The following is a 17,906-nucleotide window of genomic DNA, read 5'->3' on the forward strand; positions in this document are numbered from 1 at the left end:
CAAAACAAATTAAGATACTACTATAAAGAAATCACATAAATGGCCCTGAATTAAATGAGAGAGTCAAACTTGGGGTCAGGACCTAAGTCTTCAAAATACAAAGTAAAATGCAGCTTTGAAAAATCAACAGTGATAATACCTTTAAAATAAAGATGTCTTTCTGCACACGGTACTGATCCCTTTTCTGGTGTGTTGAGATTGCTTTCTGAATAATATGGTCTAAATGGAGGCTGTAAGGTTTAGGTCCTCTTTTCTTCATCTCATGAAAACGTTTTAAGCAGTTGAGTGCAGCACTTGCTCGTCTAATAGAGAAAAAAAAATACTATAATCAGTATTCTGCAACTGTTATCCAACTAAAGAGGACCACTGCTGTATCTTAAGTAAATAAACATAGCTCAAGAAAGAACTGACCAGCAATTCCAAAGCAAATAAAAAGAAAATAATTTTCTTGATACAAGTTTTCAAATGTTCATAGGTCTCAGTCTTGTACTGAAATTATACAGAAAATTATCTTTCAGAATTTCTAGTACTGAAGAATGAGCCTTCTTGATGTCTTTCCTTCTACTGTGCAATTAGTGGTGACTAACAGAGTTCACAGAAGATACTGTAAAGATTCAAGTTGATAAAGTGTTGCAAGATGTCACAGTAAACCAATGTTCTGCAATAAAATTGTGAGTTGAGGGGGCTAGCTTCAATTTTGACTAACAAAGTACTTCTTGTAAATTATCCTCCCCTCTGCCCCCCCCCCAGAGTGTTGCAGGAATATCAGTAGTATGTTTCCTTCTCTTTATATCTAAACAAGTTCAGCAACACCATGTAAGAAGCTTTCCAGGAAAAGACAGGAAGTAATAGAAATGACAGTTCACAAGCACAGAAACAGTTAATTACAAAAGAGTGGCAGCAGAAAAAAAACCTCTTGAGCAAATAAAATAAGGAAGTCTAGAAATGAGGAGGCAAGTCTACCTTTCTTCTCCATAAACAAAAATTCTCATAGGGCAGGAGAGTGTTTTTATTTTATATTATCTTCAAACAAATACCTTTGAATTTGGTCACTTTTCTGAATTACATAAATTTAATCCACCACAGGGTGTACATTTTCTCAGAGTATGAAACAACATAGGTTTGACCAAAACCAAGATCCCCAAATAAAAAACCACTACTGCTACAAAACCGCTTTCTTCCAGCAAAAACGGGAACTTTTACTACTCTATCGGGTATGTCCACAAATGCCAAAAAGCTGCAGATAATCCACAAACACATCCCTTCTGCTCTTCATCCTTCCTTTCATCCTAAAGCTTTGATCAAGTGAAATATCCTGTGAAGGTGTTTCAGACATTCCTTTTTTGAAAAATGTGTTGTCACATACCAATCTTCTATTGGCATATAAGAAGTGTTCAAAAATAAAAAGCAGAAGACCACTACATTTCTGGGAAGCACTCTACAAGCAGCTTTTGTCATTTCACAGTAGCAGTTCATAAAGATTTTGTAATTTATCACTGACAACACAGTGAAATACAAAATAGAAAGCTGGGATACATTTATCAGAATACTGATCTGACAAGGCAGATCAGGAATGGCAAGAATAATTAACAAAAACATTTCCTATTTACTACTAGAAAAAACCCAACAAACTCAATTTAAATGGTCTTCTACAAAGATGCACAAGTGAGAATAATGAGTCACAGACACACATTTTAAAGAAACGTGAAGCTATCAAATTATTTTACTTCCTCAGGAGTTTTAAATTATGAGAAGTACCCAGGAGATGCTATTTCATGACTGAGCACTTAAGAGGTTAAACTGCAAGATAAACAGATGGACAGAGAAATTTTTTTAAAATAACTAAAATAAAATTAAAACATCAAAAGGTTTTTAAAAATCTCAAGAGTTCAGGTCTTTCTAGTTCTAAGAGGAATGAAAAAACTTTTATAAACATTTTTTTCTAGTCAGATGCCCAAATACATCTAATTTCATTGGCACCATGATGGCCACAAATTTCCCTAATACTGCTTAACTACCTGCCACTGCAGAATGCTGCAATAAATTTAAAGTGTCTGTTCCTACATTCTTATATTCAAACGGAACTGAAAGGAACTAAAAAATTGTCAGTGCAAACTTTGAACAAAAACACCAGGAAGTTTTAACATAAGTATTATAATCACCATTTTCTGCTGAAGAAAAAAAGGTTTAAAAAACCCCAACAGCTCTATGCCAATATTACACTTTTTGCTCTTGCCCACACTAATAATGACTCACTGATTTTGTCTATTACTGTTTAATTAGGTATAATAAACAACAGAAAAAAAAAACTGGCTCAAGCTTTTTTAGTTTTGAAAGCTTAACTAACAAAATGCCAAAAAAGAAGAATGAAACAATGGAGAGGTCAAACACACAGAACATGTCCCGGAATTTGCTTGGTCAAACAGTGCCTTAGAGCTCATTTAAGAAAAATTCTGTGTAAAAATCTTACAATCTATGCAAAAGTGTTCTGAATTCTACTATCAAAACTTTCCAAATTTACAAATTGTTACTGTAAACATTTTTGGAACGATGCACAGGAAACTACTTCTCTATTATGTGTAACAGAGCATTTCTACATGCACATGTTTGTTTGCTTTTAAATAAAGACAGCGGTGGTTTCAGACACCAGAAAACTTGTAATGTAGGCTTTCACTCAACTGTAGGGGAAAAAGGAGAGTTAAGTAATTGTTTGCTTTTAAATGTAACTTAGAATTCTTACAGTCTTTTCTCTTTCATGATGTCAAAAGATGCTGCCATATTCATTAGAGTTGGTAAGCAGTGCAGGTGATGGCTGTGAGAATGAGGAAGAATTGTGTTTGCCTAAAAAACAAGTTAACATAATTTATTACATTTTCAGCCACCTCTTTAGGATCAACACTTGAAGAATCTATCACTTCTCACCGAACTTTCACAAATGCATAACAACCCATCTTTTACATAACAGAGCAATAATTACACATGTCATTTTGAATATTTGATCTAACTAATCAATCTGAAATGCAAGTGAAAATAACTTAAGACAATTTTAGGTTTCAGAGCCTTCTAATCTGCATTGTTTGCATTGGTGGTTTTTAAGTGGTAACATGCAAAAAACAAGTTTAAGTGGTAAAATGCAAAGCATCAGATACCGGTATGTCATGGGTACAAGAATAGTCAAAAAAATATGAAGTCAGAAATACAATTTAAGCTGATGATTACAAACTTTCTGAAAAAAAAAAATCTAATTAACATAACTTCCTAAGTTACTATACATTTAATTGGTTTTCTTTTGGTAAACATAGGTAGTTCTCCAAATATTTTTGGGAACTAAAGAATAATGCAGATAAAGAAACTACTCCAGTCTCTTAAAACTAACCGGAAGTACAAACATTTGTTCAGTATTTTGATAAACAGTCATCTCTGACTAATGAATCACCTCTTCAGAAAACCAAAAAATTCCTATGCTTTGCAGCATACTAAAATGTCAGTAACAGTCATTCCAGAAACCTAAAAAAAAGCATATGTTATCACAGATTCACCTTTTTAAACTACAGTGCTGACTGAATACTCAAGAAATTCCACCAATTATTTAAAGAAAAATCACTGAAGAGACTAAAGAAGGGATTTGTTGTGGTTGTGACCCATGCTGCTGAGCTGAGATGTTGTACATCACTGTAGTAATAAGCAATCCAATATGTGAAGATTCTGATCTTGTTTTTTGGAGTGTTAAGCACCACTGATATGAGACAATAGCCTGAAGATGCAGACTAGGCCTAACAACTCACATTCAAATTTTTGTAAGACAAAGTTGCATTTCACAATCTTAACATCTCTTCTGAAGTAGTTTATTTGGAAAAAAGATTTAAAAACCACAAGAAAACTGATCAAAAATACTCTGTTATTTATGCTATTCCTCATCAACAGGATGTGCAAAATAGAAGAACTGTTTTGCAAGAAAAGTAAATCATTTCACTTCACATATGAATAACAGCTTTTCAGGAGGCTGAAAGGTAGCACTGGAGTGTATATGAAAACAATGATATTATCTCTATAACAAAATAGTTTACATTAGGAGGGAGAAGCTGCTTCTACAAAACACACGTTTTACAGTAAAGTCCCTGCAGCTTCTTTCTAGCAGGGGCAAACGACAGCAGTTCTTGAAAGAGCACTCCACCACACTGGAGCTGCCTGAATGAATAATATCAAGTGTCCCAGCCACATCAAGCTGAACCTGAAAGAAGTTTTGTCTGCCCAGTCTGTGAGGCAAAAAACTAAATACATTGCCAGAGGGCTACCATCACTCTAAGAAAAGCAAAAATCAGCAGTGGTCATTTTCCCCAAACAGAGTAACTGACAGATGAGTTTGCAGGACTCCAGCTTAAAAATACAACTGGCTACCGATACAGGGAAGTGCATTGTTTGAGAGCTAAGGATTATCCTTGCAGCAGAACCTCTAGCACTTTTAATACTTTCCAAATGGCCCTCCTCTTGATTCATACTGTTTTTAACACAGGAAGTGCCAAAAGATGCAATGTGAATTAACCCGTCATTCTGATGAAAAGTAGATGCTCCAGGTTCATAACACAAATTCAAAGCTATAACAGTAAATATCTATTTACAACTAGCTACTAATACTACTTATTCTCAGCAAAATGTTTTACTTACCATGTGCAAAAGTTCTCCTAAAAGGATAGTTGCTCTAACAGATACATGGTCATCACTACTTGTGATCACTTCAACCAGACCCTTCAAAAAGGTAAAAAATAGTTACAACATTTAATGTATAACATCTTATTTTAATGTTTAAATGAAAAAAGTAGCAAGCATCTATTCAAAGTTAAAGTCACAAGTTACCTCTAGAAGTCCATTGGTAATAAAAGCTGAAAGTACTAAAGCCAAATAATTATCCATGAGATCAGGCCTAAGGAGAAAAAGTATCAAAACAGTTTAGAAAGTTACTTTCTTACTGTGTCTGCAAGTAAAAACAACAAATATTTTGTCACCAAAAACCAAACAAAAAAAAGGGTTTAGACTAAGTTCATTAAATGCTTACCTGGACCTGGCTCGATGGGGTAATATAGTTTTTGCTTCAGCAGCTACAAAGCCATCAGACAGCCTCCAGCAGTCCTGAAACCTGCTTGGATCTAGAACAAGAAAATACAGACAATAGCAATTATAAACATAGTATTACAGTGTTATTGTAATGGTTGTCAGTAGGTAAATAATAGTTCTCGCCAACAAATGTTATTACAGGTTTCAAATTACAGAAAATTTTGTCAGAAGGGATCTCTAACAAGTCATCTAGCCCATACTCCTGAACAAAGTAAGGCTAAGTTCAACACTAGGACAAAGATTGTATCTAAGCGTCAACCAAAATAATGACATTTCCAATTCATTAACACATTACATTCGTTAAACAGAAAATGCTGTAACACCTAGAATTTATATCCATACATCACAAAGTAGTCAGTTTGCAACAAAGAACAACTTATTTATAAATGCAGTAGAAGGATTAAGCTTTTATTATCAACTGCATGAGAAAACAGAGTTTAGAGAAGAGAACTGCTGGAACCTTGAAGGCTGAAACTTGTTCTTTTTAGGCTCATACTTTCGTACTGTGAGCCAAAGCAGAAGATCCTCTTGGGTTTACAAATGAGTAATTCTAAAGATAAATTACTAACTCTGCTAAATATAAAGACATGAAAAAGCATACACTTGCCCTAGGAAAATTAAAAGTCTGCAGAATTGCATGAAGATAGCTAGCAGATACACAATATATAGAAAAGACTGTTTATTAACTTTTCTGTAACATTCACTAGCACTTCTAAGTTACTAATGCTTCTAACACTTCAAAGAAGCTAATTTGTAGCAATGTGTTTATACAGTCCTTTGTGTAAATGCTCCATTATGCTCCATTGCTGATCCTTCAAACTTAAAACACTTAACAGCTGATAAAGAATTTTAAGCAGGACTTCAGAGCACCAAACTAATTCAGTGACTAAACTGAAACTGACATAATTTACAATATAGGGGAGACAGTGAAGGGTTCAAATATGTAGAAGAGCTTAATAGAATTCTTATGTGAACTGGTTCTAAGTACTTACCTACACTGAGAAGTGCCTCAATAAATTCTTCTGCGATAACAGGGAGAGGAAGGCGAAATATATCATAGAGAACTTCAAGCAGACCTCGCTATCAAAAAAACCAAAAAAACAAAAAACAAAACCACAACAGGAATTTCACAGATTTACAAAAATTGTCCTTTTGTTCACTACAAATACCGAAATTGAGATTTCTGTAGTGCCAAAATTGGTATATCTGTTTCAGTGTTTCTTTTTTTGATAACACGCTTATTTTCATAACCTGAAATAATTGGAGAGAAGGGAAGCACCTCATTGTCACAAAAGGAACAGTGCCTTACTGTCAGTATGAATTCTACAGAAGCTCAGGCTACTTAGACTACAGATTTTTGGAGAAGTTTACTGCTGTCACCATGAACTTTGTGGTTTAACAGGTATTTGGGAAGAGCATTTTTATTTATCTTGGATTCAACTCTGATTATTATGCTTTAAAGTCATAACTGCAGCTACTGTGAACCCGCTTTGACTTGTGACGAGGGTAAAAATACAACTATGTACTTTTCTCTCCTTCATTCCCTCCTCTCAGACATGCAGGGTTTACTTACATTCTCACAGGAATTTTATGATGGAATTATAACCTTGAACTTCGGGGTCAAATAAACTCAAGAGCAACTTGAGTTTATTTGGAGCCTGTGTTTAAACCACTAAACTGTTAAAATATTAATAATATCTTAATTAAAACACCTAATATTGTTCCTACATCAGTACTAAATATTTACCACATACCCGTATTTCCATATTTGGTATACAGAGTACCCCAATAAGAGACTGAATCCCGGAATTTCCAGGTTTGCACAGGCTGATAATACCTAGAAAACATTAAATACGTAATAACATTTCCTCACCAAAAAAACAACCAAAACCTTAAACACATTGTAAAATTTGATTCCCAGTTTGAGTACAAGCACAGACAACAAAAACTACTAATCATAAACATTTAAAATATTATTCATTGGAAAGGAGAAGACATAGGTTAAGAAAACTTTCTAATCACAAAATTTTGTTTCCTCATTAAAAAGTACAGCTACTTTTGCCCTTTCTACTGTGAACAATATTTTCAAATTATCTGCAAAAACAACATTCCCATTGAAGAAATGGCAGAAAGAAAAGACAAAATTGTCATTAAAGAATGAACCTTAAACCTGAAAGATTTGTTTCATCTTGGCAGAATCGTGAGAAGTTTCTCCATCAAAGCTGTATCTTAACCTAACAAATTATTCCATTCCTTTTAATCTCAGGTGAATTCTAAACAGCAAGTTTAAACATAATTGGAATAACAATCTCTGTGCACTGTTTTAAACCACCTTTTCCCAAATGACCAATGCTCATCTCCCAAAAGTTTCAACACTGTAGATTTAACTTTGCATAAAATCTCAGGGCCTCTCTTATAATTTGGTCCTTTTACACTGTATTTTTACTCAACTAGTTTAGTATTTCAATATTAATAGACAAAACCTTCAAATTGTTTATATATGTTACACAATACCACCTAAAGCTTACACTAATTTTCAGCCTCAATCTATATGTAGTCTCTTCATTAAAAATGTGGCTCCAGAGACAGTAACCTTCCTCATTACCGTGACCACTTCTCTTCATACTTCACAGAATGAATTAAAACTTATGCATGCTATCCAGAAAACAAGTTTATCCAAAATGCAACTTTAAATGAGCAAAAAAAAAAAATCCAGGTTTGCACACCTTTTTGTCTTACCTATCAAAAGTAAACCCAAACCATCATTCCTTAAAAATTACTAAGAGTTGAAAAATATCAGCTACTCATCTATTTATTTTCACTAATACAATTTTAACTTTAATGACGTGTGCTTTATATGAACTTGAAGAAAATCCTCAATTTCAAAACTTCTATATCACAAAAACTCAAGGCATGCACATGTGGTCACAGACACACTGAGGGTACTTAAGTATGTCCGGCAGTGCACTTCAGAGGCCTTTTCCAAGAGTATATAGTGACCACATGCCAATTGCAACACAGGAATAGATGTGGGTCCATGCAGTCATTGTTGGCATCTCTTCACATAGACAAAAAGATTTCTTATTTACAGTGGCAGAACCATCTCAAAATAAAATTCTTATGATGCAGTGTTCTTTTCAACATCCTCCCATCCATCAAATGTCAAGAAGTACCATCAAGGTGCAATTTACAAGGTATTTTATGCGGGAGGACAAAAAAAAAGTTGCATCTTCTCAGCAGAGTTAGTCAAACAGAACTCTGGTACTGGTATGCGTCCTCCAATTTTACAAAATCAAATCTTAGTAGCATTGTAGGAAGGCATTGATAGAAATCAGACACATCAAATGAGATAGACTGTGTTTAAACAAACCAGTCTTTTATACTAGAAAGTACAATTCCCCTTTCAATCATCCCGCATTAAACAAAAAAATCTTACCTGCCCATGATCGAAATGCTGCCACTATTCCCATTTTACTAGCTAGGAACCGTGCTTCTCTGTCTTCCCTGTCATTAAAACAAATGTCACAATGTACTCAGTTACTATAGAACAAGCAGCGTTACTTACACAGCAAGTAAAAAGCAGTTAACTGAGATTTTAGATGGGGGACAAAATCCAGAGTAAGGGAAATGTTTTATGTATGTATATACATGTGTACATGTATTTGTGCAATGTGTATACATACACACAGATTAGAATTTTAAAGTATTGTTACTTTTCCCTTTTCAGGGGAGTTTCCATGGTAGGAGGGTAACATCACAAAGTAAACAGCTATATGTGGTCAGATGAATCGCTCTCCACCTCCACTGACACCAAGTCTGCAGCAAGGATCTAAAGATTTGTACCTTATTCAGTTACCCAGATGTAAGCATCTAATGTCATTTGATAATTAAAAAAAACCTAAATAATTAAACTTGGAAGCAGTCTCAGGAGGTCTCTAGTCCAAACTCCTATCCAAAGAAGTTGCTAGATATGGGACCCAGACCTTTATCTAGTTAGGTCTTAGAAACTCTCAAGGATGAAGGCTGCAGGACCTCTGTTTTAACAGCCTGTTTTAACACCTGACCGGCCTCATAGAAAACTCCCTCCCTGCTCTTATATCAAATTGGAACCTCTTCTTTCAATTTCTCTCTGGTGCTTCTTGTCCTCTCATCGTTCACCACCATGAAGGGCCCTGGCTACATCTTCCTGATATCTTCTTCATAGGTATTAGAAAGGCTGCTATCTGGGGGAGAGTGTGCCCCAATCTTCTCTTCTTGAGGCTAAACAACCACTTTTAAATCTTAAATGCTTAACAGTATTTTAGAAAACTGGAATCAACCTACTGTATTCACCTTCAAGTAGTTCAGTATTAGGTCATTACTTTTATTTTCACTTAGCTTAATTCCAATACCATGAACACAACTGATAGCACAAGTAGCAGCACTAACACTTACTTGAGTTGTCCTTCTGCTGTGTCTGGATTATGCCTGTAGTGAAAATCTGTGTAAGGAGCTAAAATGCGCTAAACAAAAGAAAGACATGCATTACTTTCACATGAGAATACAGTTAAATGGGTCTTGCCCATTCCTTGGTCCCACTCCAATTTGTCACTTTATTCCTGCTTTATAAATCATTATGCTCTTAGCCTAAACTGTTATATTCTAAACATTTTGCACTAACACAGAGGATGAAATCTGAGATTAAAATTAAACATTTTCATTAGTAATACAATGTTTTATTTCTGTCACTAAACAAGTAAAATTGAACCCACCTCTAATTCTACATCCGCTCGCACATACTGTCGGGTCTTCGGATGATTAATGAGGTGCAAAACTGTAGTTATCAGAGCCTCATTTATTCGGCTTAGCTGACAATCAATCACATTTTTCAAGATCGTACTTAGACCACCCCGCAGAGCCACCACCTCGGGATTCTGAAGTGCTACATAAAGAAAAACATGTCACTTCAGCCAGTGATAGGAAAGAAAATATTTCACAGCTTCCAATATGTTGTTGTCTCTTTAGTACATGTATCTTTTTCTTCCTGAACACTGATGAGGCACACATAAAGATTTTAATGGAACTGACTGACATTAGCAATTAATTGAGATTTTGGATTAATTTATCATGAACAAAAATACTGTTCAGTCAGTCAGCACTGTGCAGCAATTTCCCAACTTATTTCCAACCAAGTTTCCATAGGGAAGTTTCTGGATTTTCCTGCAAAAGGGTTTTGTGCTTCACTGGACTAATGGATAAAATACTTATACTAGAATATAAAAGAGCAGCAGACAGTTTATTTCTGTAAAACACAAGTTTCTAACTTGAAAATACTACTGAAGTTATTTCTCGTTGATTGAATTTGAAAAACCCTTAAAAATCAGCACCCACATAAAAGTATAGGGTGTTAGTATAAACTACTGTCCAGACAGCCTTTACATGGCACAAATACTAACTTCCAGAAGCCACCTAACCACAGTATCCACTGTAAGAATTTTTAAAGGAAGATGTTTTGTAGTTTTCTGAACTCCTGGACATTTGTCAGTATCTCATATATGGAATTCTCCCCACTTCCAATGCATTAGTTTTAGAAACATCAACTGCAGCCTAGAAACGTTTTTAAGGTAAACCAAAAATTGTCAAGTCTTAAAGGAAAGAAGGGCACCTGAAATCTTCAGGTACTTCACTTAAGAGATTTTAAGTTAAAGGGATTTTGTTTTATATCAAACTAATGACTAAAATCCATGAAACTGACATTAAGAACATTAATATCTAATTCATTATTAAACAAATACCCTTAATTATTTGAATACAATATATTTAATATGAACCCACAGAAGAGACTCTCTTAGAAAAACTAATGAGAACCATGTCAAAATTTTTCTTAATTAGCTTTCAGTTATCTTACCTAGTTCACAGATAATGGCTATACACGCTCGAACCATTCTGTCTCTTTCTTGAAGACCATCGTTTCCAACTGCTATCAAAGAATTAGTAATAGAACTGGGGAACAATGAAGCATTCACAGTGATCATCTGGCAAAACGAAAGAAAAAGCCCTCTGGTTTCTTCATAATATTTCTCTAAATATACTCACAGATTCAGCAGCATTCTGTTTCCTAGATACAACCAGACAGACCACTCCACATGTTACGTAGTTGTATCTGGTGAATCCTCAAAACTATTTATTTTGTTCTTGAAATTCTTTTGTCAATTTACTTCACCATTCTCTTCCCGCTTCAGTTTTTTTTTTTTTTTATTTTATCATGACAGAAAATGGTTAAAAAGATGACTGCAGAGAGGACTATGGCTACCTTTTTCATATTTTCTTCCAAGAATTTATTTATTGATGAAGAATGTTATCCAGTAACACAGACCAGATTACAAACTCTTGTAGAAGATTAATTCATACTGCAGCAGATTCTTTAACACCTATTCAACTGTTGCAATTAGCCAAGACTAAAATCTCCTGGTTTGGAGATAGGTCCTTAGATTGCTGCAGACTACAAAAAAAGACTGTCAACAGAAGAAGCTGCTACAAATATTTGGAAGGCAACTGTCAATAAGACCCCTATATCCTCTTGCATAGCACCTGATCTTGCCCAAATGGCAGCATAATTCAATTTCACCTTAAGTTATATAGCTATGGCAAAAAACCACATCCCACTGCCCCCCCCTTAAACACGTTAGGTTGAAAAAGATGAAAAAAAGACCTGTGTCCATTAATCAAGACATTTGTCAATTAAAAAACCAAGAAATTACAATAAGCTTGAGACAGACTAGAAGAATGGATTTTAATAGCCAATGCTCATTTATACTACTTGAAGAGGTCTCACACCTTGGAAATCTTCAGGTGCAAGTTCAGGACAAGGAGAATTTACACTGCATTAAGTAGCCAGACCCTGTGCACACATTAAAGCCAAAAAATCCCAAGCCAAAACAACCAACTAATACCACTACTTCTTGCCCTCCCCCAAAAGAAGCTTTGACTACAAAGGTTGAGTAGTTGTTTGTTCACGTCTTTTCGTATTTTGTGAAAATTAAATATAGATATCCTCTATACTATGGAACTTGAACATCACTAAACAGATATATTACTAAGGAGGAAGTAGTGTTTTTGTCTAACTGCTTAAAAATGGAAAAAACATAACGTGTTATAGCCCATTCAACCATGTCACATTTTCTTCTACAAAAAAATAAGTGAGATGTAAAAAAAATATTAGATATCAACCAAACACTCAGAAACTTTAGGCTAGTTTTCCAAGGTTTTATTTAATATCTCTTTTGTTTCCAACAAATGTAGGCTTATCTTCACTGTTGTCCAAAATTGTTTTGTCCTATATTGATTTTAAAGCTCCCTTAGAAGTCCTATAGCTATTTGTTGAAAGGGGATTAATTGTTTTGCCCTCTTTGCAGAGGATGTTAAAATGGTATGAGATCAACCATTGTGACAAATGTACAGGAACACTAACAGGTTTATTTTTAAGATGTGTTTTTGAGAAACTTCTTGTCATACATGATGTTGTCACCCACAAAACAGGAAGCTTGAAGATCGGACTATAAAGAAAAAACAAACCCTTCTCCACCCACATGGTCTTTCCCTTTTACAATGGCATAAAGTAACAAGAATGGGTATACCAATCCACTCCATAGAATAGCCTTTTTTTTCTACTGATATTGACATGTACTTTATGTGAGGACACAGGTAGCCTCTTAAGTCTGTTCTGTTTCATTTGGTTTTAAGCCATGAGAAGGAAAGATTTCTTTCAATATTAAATTCCAAACACATTAATAGAATAAATACAAATTTTAACAGTTGCTTTTATTCTGCTCTAGGGATTGAAGTGCAGTTCTAAAGACCAAGGACAAATGATGCAATGCTACTTACAAGCAGCTATGACAAAATAAATAACAAAGACCATGAATCTGGTCTTTAAAAATTCCTTTAAAAAAGAGGAAGAAAGAAGGTGGTTCATACTGTACCTAACCACGGCTTCTGCTTTGAAAATAAAACATCCTCTCTATTAAATTTTTTTTAAAAAAAAAGGTCTGACTTCTATTAGATGGAAAAATACTTTCTGAAAAAACTTTATGCTATCCCTTTTAATGGCTGAGGACACTGCTAAATTGCAAAGCTCTTACTAGGAAATGTAGAGGTGATTACAGTCAAAAGAGACAGTGAGCAAAGGCTTCAAAAGAAGTCAGAAACTAAGTTTAAAAAGGTTGAAGTTATTTTTCTTTTCTCCCCCTATACTGCTTTAACCTGCACATTTTCTGAACAAGTTTATCATTACATGCTTTTTATTGATTCATAAAACAGATTAATATTTTATATTTTATTCTTATGCTCTATGAAAAGAGAAAAAAGCGAGAGAATGTTTTATTTTTGCAGTTTTACATCTATGCTACTCTTACATATGCATTTTTGCTATCAAAAATTAGGTTAAAAAATTCTATCCACACTTTGAAATTGAAAACAACAGTTTTGTGACACTGGTGGAACCCAGTTCAGCTCTTCCATGGTTCACAGTAAATTCTCTCCACAAACTAATTAACTCTTGATTGTTTTATGTGCCACTCATTCCCCCCTTCTAGACCTTTATATAACCTTTTAGGAATCCTGCTATCGAACCACTGAGATACTGAGGGTGATGAAGACAGATAGGAAAAGGCCAAGAGCTGGGTAACAGTGTGAAAATACAGAATGTGCTATTCAGGATACGTGTCCCAGTATTCATCATGAGAGACAGTTTCTCAAAGACTCACTGCTTTATGCCAACACACGCTTAACTACAGTACCCCACACAGGCCATGAGAAAGGTGTTAACTTTACTGGTAGCCAGGCTGGGCAGCTTTTTCTTTGTCTGACACTGTCTTTTAAGAAACAAAGATGTTCTAGGTAGCAAAAGAAGTTAGGAAACATCTTTTATCAACATAGTTCCCAGCATCAAAGAACAATCAGCATCCCTGTATAGCATCCACATACATCCCATGCACAGCACCCTTGTATCATGTTGGAGGAAAAAAATAACAGCACTGGAGGTCATCTGCATGTTTTTCTTAATGCTTCTCTTTCAGGATCAAACCACAGGATTTATTTTGCTTGCTTCCTTTTGTTTCTTTCAAGAAAGACAGAAGCCTTTGCTCAACCAGGAAATATCCAAAAAAGCCCAGGAATAATGCGGACAAATTTCTGACCCAACCAGAACCAATTCACTGTTAAGTGTGTTTCTATTCCATCTCCTGATATAAGTTATTTGGCTCTACATTGAAGCTCTCTTTTTAAAGCAAAGAACTTTTATCAATTGCAACTTCCTAAAGGACCCACTCCTTTATGGTTCTGGGTTTTGTTTGTTTGGGTTTGGGGGTGGTGATGGTGTTCAAGCTTTAAAACTCTTTTTGGTGCAACTGTTAATCAAGCATATTGTCTCTTCTGTAAGACAGAAGCCAAGTGAGCTCATTATAAGAAAATAAATTGCATATCAAACTTGTGTATTTTCAGCCTAAATATATATAAGAAAATACATACACACACAAAACAGATAAAATAGTCTAAGTGCTCCTGGAGAACCATTCTTCCAACTAGTTCAAACTTTACTCAAGTTTTTCCTAAGATGCTCAGTAGAACTAGAAGAATATAAGCACGATAAAGGACAGTAAAGTCCAGTACAAAGGCAGAACACTATATTGCCTGAAAAAAATACCTTCGGTAGCTGTATATGCCAATTTCTCTACAATGAACTTGAAAATGCAGCTACCACAGCTTCAAACACTTCACATCCATGGGTACACAGTACAGTAACCACCATAAACTAATTACGCCTGATTGCGTATCTGAGAAAATAAATATGAACAGCACAAAACTCTACGGAATAAAGCAATACGGCTAGAAGCATTGCTTCAACTGATTATTCCAGGAATGGCAATTTGCCTCATTTCGCATATGGCAGAAAAATCTCCTGTCCTTGATTCACAGATGCTTAAACACACTATACAATAAAGTTAAATCATTAGATGGAACTTAATAATATGGTTCTTATACCCAAATTCATAATTTGGTAACTTTTTCACAAAACTTGTCCAGTATGATCTCTATCAAAGGAAAATTAGCAGTGTTTTTCTAGCCCACTCAAGATTTTCAGCAGTGAGAGACTAAAATCTGAACAAGCCTCAGCACCATCCTTCCTTCTCTCTTTTGAATTATCAGATATAGTTTCTTCTCACATGATAAAGTAAGGTAGGGTATTAGAGACTGAAAAAAAACTTCTGATGGAGAAAACCAGGAGTCAGCACAACTGACTGGCATAGCTGATACGACCATACCTTTCTGACTAACCGAAGTGCTTGTGTTCTTTCCACTTCATTACTCTGTTGTATGTCAATGCACCTAAAATAAGTTAAAAAATACATTTTGTTTATAACAACACTAACTTTCACCTTAACGGTTAACATCTCGCATTAGTATTTATGTAACTGAATAAACAGAAGAAAAAGAATATTATGACTGGTTGTTTTAAAACTCTGCTTTCAGCAAGCATACTAATCATGATTGGTCAATTAGCTTCAGTTTATATTTAAGTTATCTTCATTACAATTAAGTCACTAGAGTGTTCTCAAATATACAATGGCAATGCATAACAGCTTCAACAAATACTTCGAGCTAGCTGCATTTGTCATTTCAAGTGAGACTAAACTAAGTATTTGTAAAGTTTCACATCAACATTTTGTGTGTGTTTTCAGATCAGTGAAGTCCTTTTGCTCCAATAAAATTAAAGAGCACAATAAAACTATGTGTGCGTATCTATAAACAGAAACACACTCACCTACATCAGTATATTAAATCCAACAAGATTTTAACAAAGGAAGCACTAGAAATGCTAATATTTACATCTACACTGATCATGCTGATCTTATTATGTCACTATTAGTTTGCCCTTTGCTCTTTGTCTGTTATGTCATGGGTTATACTTAGATTACAAATTCTTGGGCACTAACTCCTTTTTAGCCCTGACTTTGTGTTATCATAGTGCTTTAAAGCCTCTAGTACAAAGAATCATAACTCCCACAAAACAACTTAAAACATTAAAACTACTGATGTTTCAACCTTCTAAAAGTAACACAGATTAATTCATGATTAATGGCATTTATGACTGAAATACACTGAATTTTTTTAGATTACTCAGTATATCATATATTAGGACAGCATTCTATTTGGATTAGCTGGTATGATGTATTATCCTTCAATTTTTAAAGGCCATTATTCATACTGAAGAAAAATGGCTTTTATAAAATGACACATAAAAAAGGTAAGAGAATATGAAAATACCTTTTCTCAGCTGTCTCAAACATGAAAAAGCAAGTGATTTACATCTGTAAAATTTACAAGAAGGAAGAGGAAAATTACCTGGCAATCAAGTAATCCACTTTCAACTTTAGCACCTTCTGCAGAATACTGGAGTCTCGAATGAGATAGCGGAGGGCTCGCAATCCTGCTGCTCGGACCTCTTTTGCTTCATTTAGTAAAGCTAACCTCAGACTACAATTAAGAAAATTAAAGGGACAACTATTTAACAGCAGGTAGACTTCACCATCTGACATATAGCTACTATCTACTCACTTAAATAGTCTAAATGTCCTGCATTAATTTTGTGCCTTTGAGATATTCACCTGTACAGCCTAGAAGGCAAACCTTCACCCTGCCAGCAGATTAAGATAATATATTATTCTGAAAAAGCGACAAACCAATTTCTTGCCCCCTCCCCACCCCAGAACGGCTTGTACATCCATGAACTGATACATGACCAAGATCTGTATACGACTTGTTATCTGACAAAAGAGCAGAGCACAATGTTAGTCCAAGAAAATTAACAGGTAGAGAACATTTCATTCTCTGCTAGGCTGCCCACTCGTATGCGTGAGTCCTCAAAACAATGTCTTAACACCTAATAAGAGACAAATTTTCACTCTAAGTAATTATATGCGCCACCCACTGAAGATGTTATGGCACCACATTATGTTTAAATAAAATATGACAGACCCATAATTTAAGCAGCCACACACAGCACAGACTTACACAGATTTAACATATAACCAAAATATATTTATCTTTAGACAGATTTTGAAAGCGTTTTGCTTGCACCAAGGTGAGCTTTCCTAAACATAACTGTCACCATACTGTAATTTCCTACATTCGCTATCTAGGTAAAAAGAAATGAGATACTAAATGCCCCAAGAAATGGGGTCTGAAAGTATTAAGTGACTCACTATCCTTTTCAGCATCCTCAAAAGATTTGCCCCTTTTCCTTGACTACACACTGGGGAAAAAAACCCCAACCTCCCAGTGACTATTTTACAGGGGACATCTAAGAATGTAAATACTGCAGCCAATGAGAATGAATTTCTACCTATACTTCTTTTCTTATTCTAGGATGGTCATGCATGGTCATCAGCTACTCCAAGGCCAAAAAATCTTGTGAATCTTTCCAGAGATGAATCAGTCTGTGTAAAAGTCACTATAACAGGAACCTACTTCCATGTGATATCCAGACAAAGCAGAAAGGCTGCATTACCACATGCAAATAAAGACGAACTGATCATTACTTTCAGTATCAAGCAGGGAATTATTTCAGGAAGAACATCTTTACTGTAATATCAGATTTGACTCTTCACATAAAAAGAGTCTTATTTTCTTTAAGCTGAGCTAGAAGCAAATAAACAGATTCTCAATACTGTGAGATTAAAAAAGATTCTTCCTCTAAAAAAAACTGTAAGTAGAGGAGAGATTTATTTCTGAAGTCATTTAAGAAAAGCAGAAGA

General features: G+C 34.8%; 1 protein-coding gene across 1 annotated transcript in view; it reads right to left on the minus strand.

Annotated features, from left to right (window-relative positions):
- Positions 1 to 16,620, minus strand: part of RICTOR (RPTOR independent companion of MTOR, complex 2) — a 39,185-nt gene extending 22,565 nt beyond the window's left edge. The window contains exons 1-13 of the mRNA XM_010074379.1: positions 16,495 to 16,620; positions 15,414 to 15,477; positions 11,000 to 11,126; positions 9,864 to 10,033; positions 9,547 to 9,614; positions 8,549 to 8,616; positions 6,867 to 6,949; positions 6,105 to 6,192; positions 5,054 to 5,144; positions 4,855 to 4,921; positions 4,666 to 4,746; positions 2,741 to 2,841; positions 140 to 302 (exon numbers count right to left, since the gene is read on the minus strand). Coding sequence (XP_010072681.1) covers positions 140 to 302; positions 2,741 to 2,841; positions 4,666 to 4,746; positions 4,855 to 4,921; positions 5,054 to 5,144; positions 6,105 to 6,192; positions 6,867 to 6,949; positions 8,549 to 8,616; positions 9,547 to 9,614; positions 9,864 to 10,033; positions 11,000 to 11,126 — 1,107 coding nt within the window. The 5' untranslated portion in view covers positions 15,414 to 15,477; positions 16,495 to 16,620. The remainder of the gene's footprint in view (positions 1 to 139; positions 303 to 2,740; positions 2,842 to 4,665; positions 4,747 to 4,854; positions 4,922 to 5,053; positions 5,145 to 6,104; positions 6,193 to 6,866; positions 6,950 to 8,548; positions 8,617 to 9,546; positions 9,615 to 9,863; positions 10,034 to 10,999; positions 11,127 to 15,413; positions 15,478 to 16,494) is intronic.
- Between the last annotated feature and the right edge of the window lie 1,286 nt (positions 16,621 to 17,906).

Source organism: Pterocles gutturalis, unplaced genomic scaffold (genome assembly GCF_000699245.1).
Source record: "Pterocles gutturalis isolate BGI_N339 unplaced genomic scaffold, ASM69924v1 scaffold17762, whole genome shotgun sequence".
NCBI lineage: Eukaryota > Metazoa > Chordata > Aves > Pterocliformes > Pteroclidae > Pterocles > Pterocles gutturalis.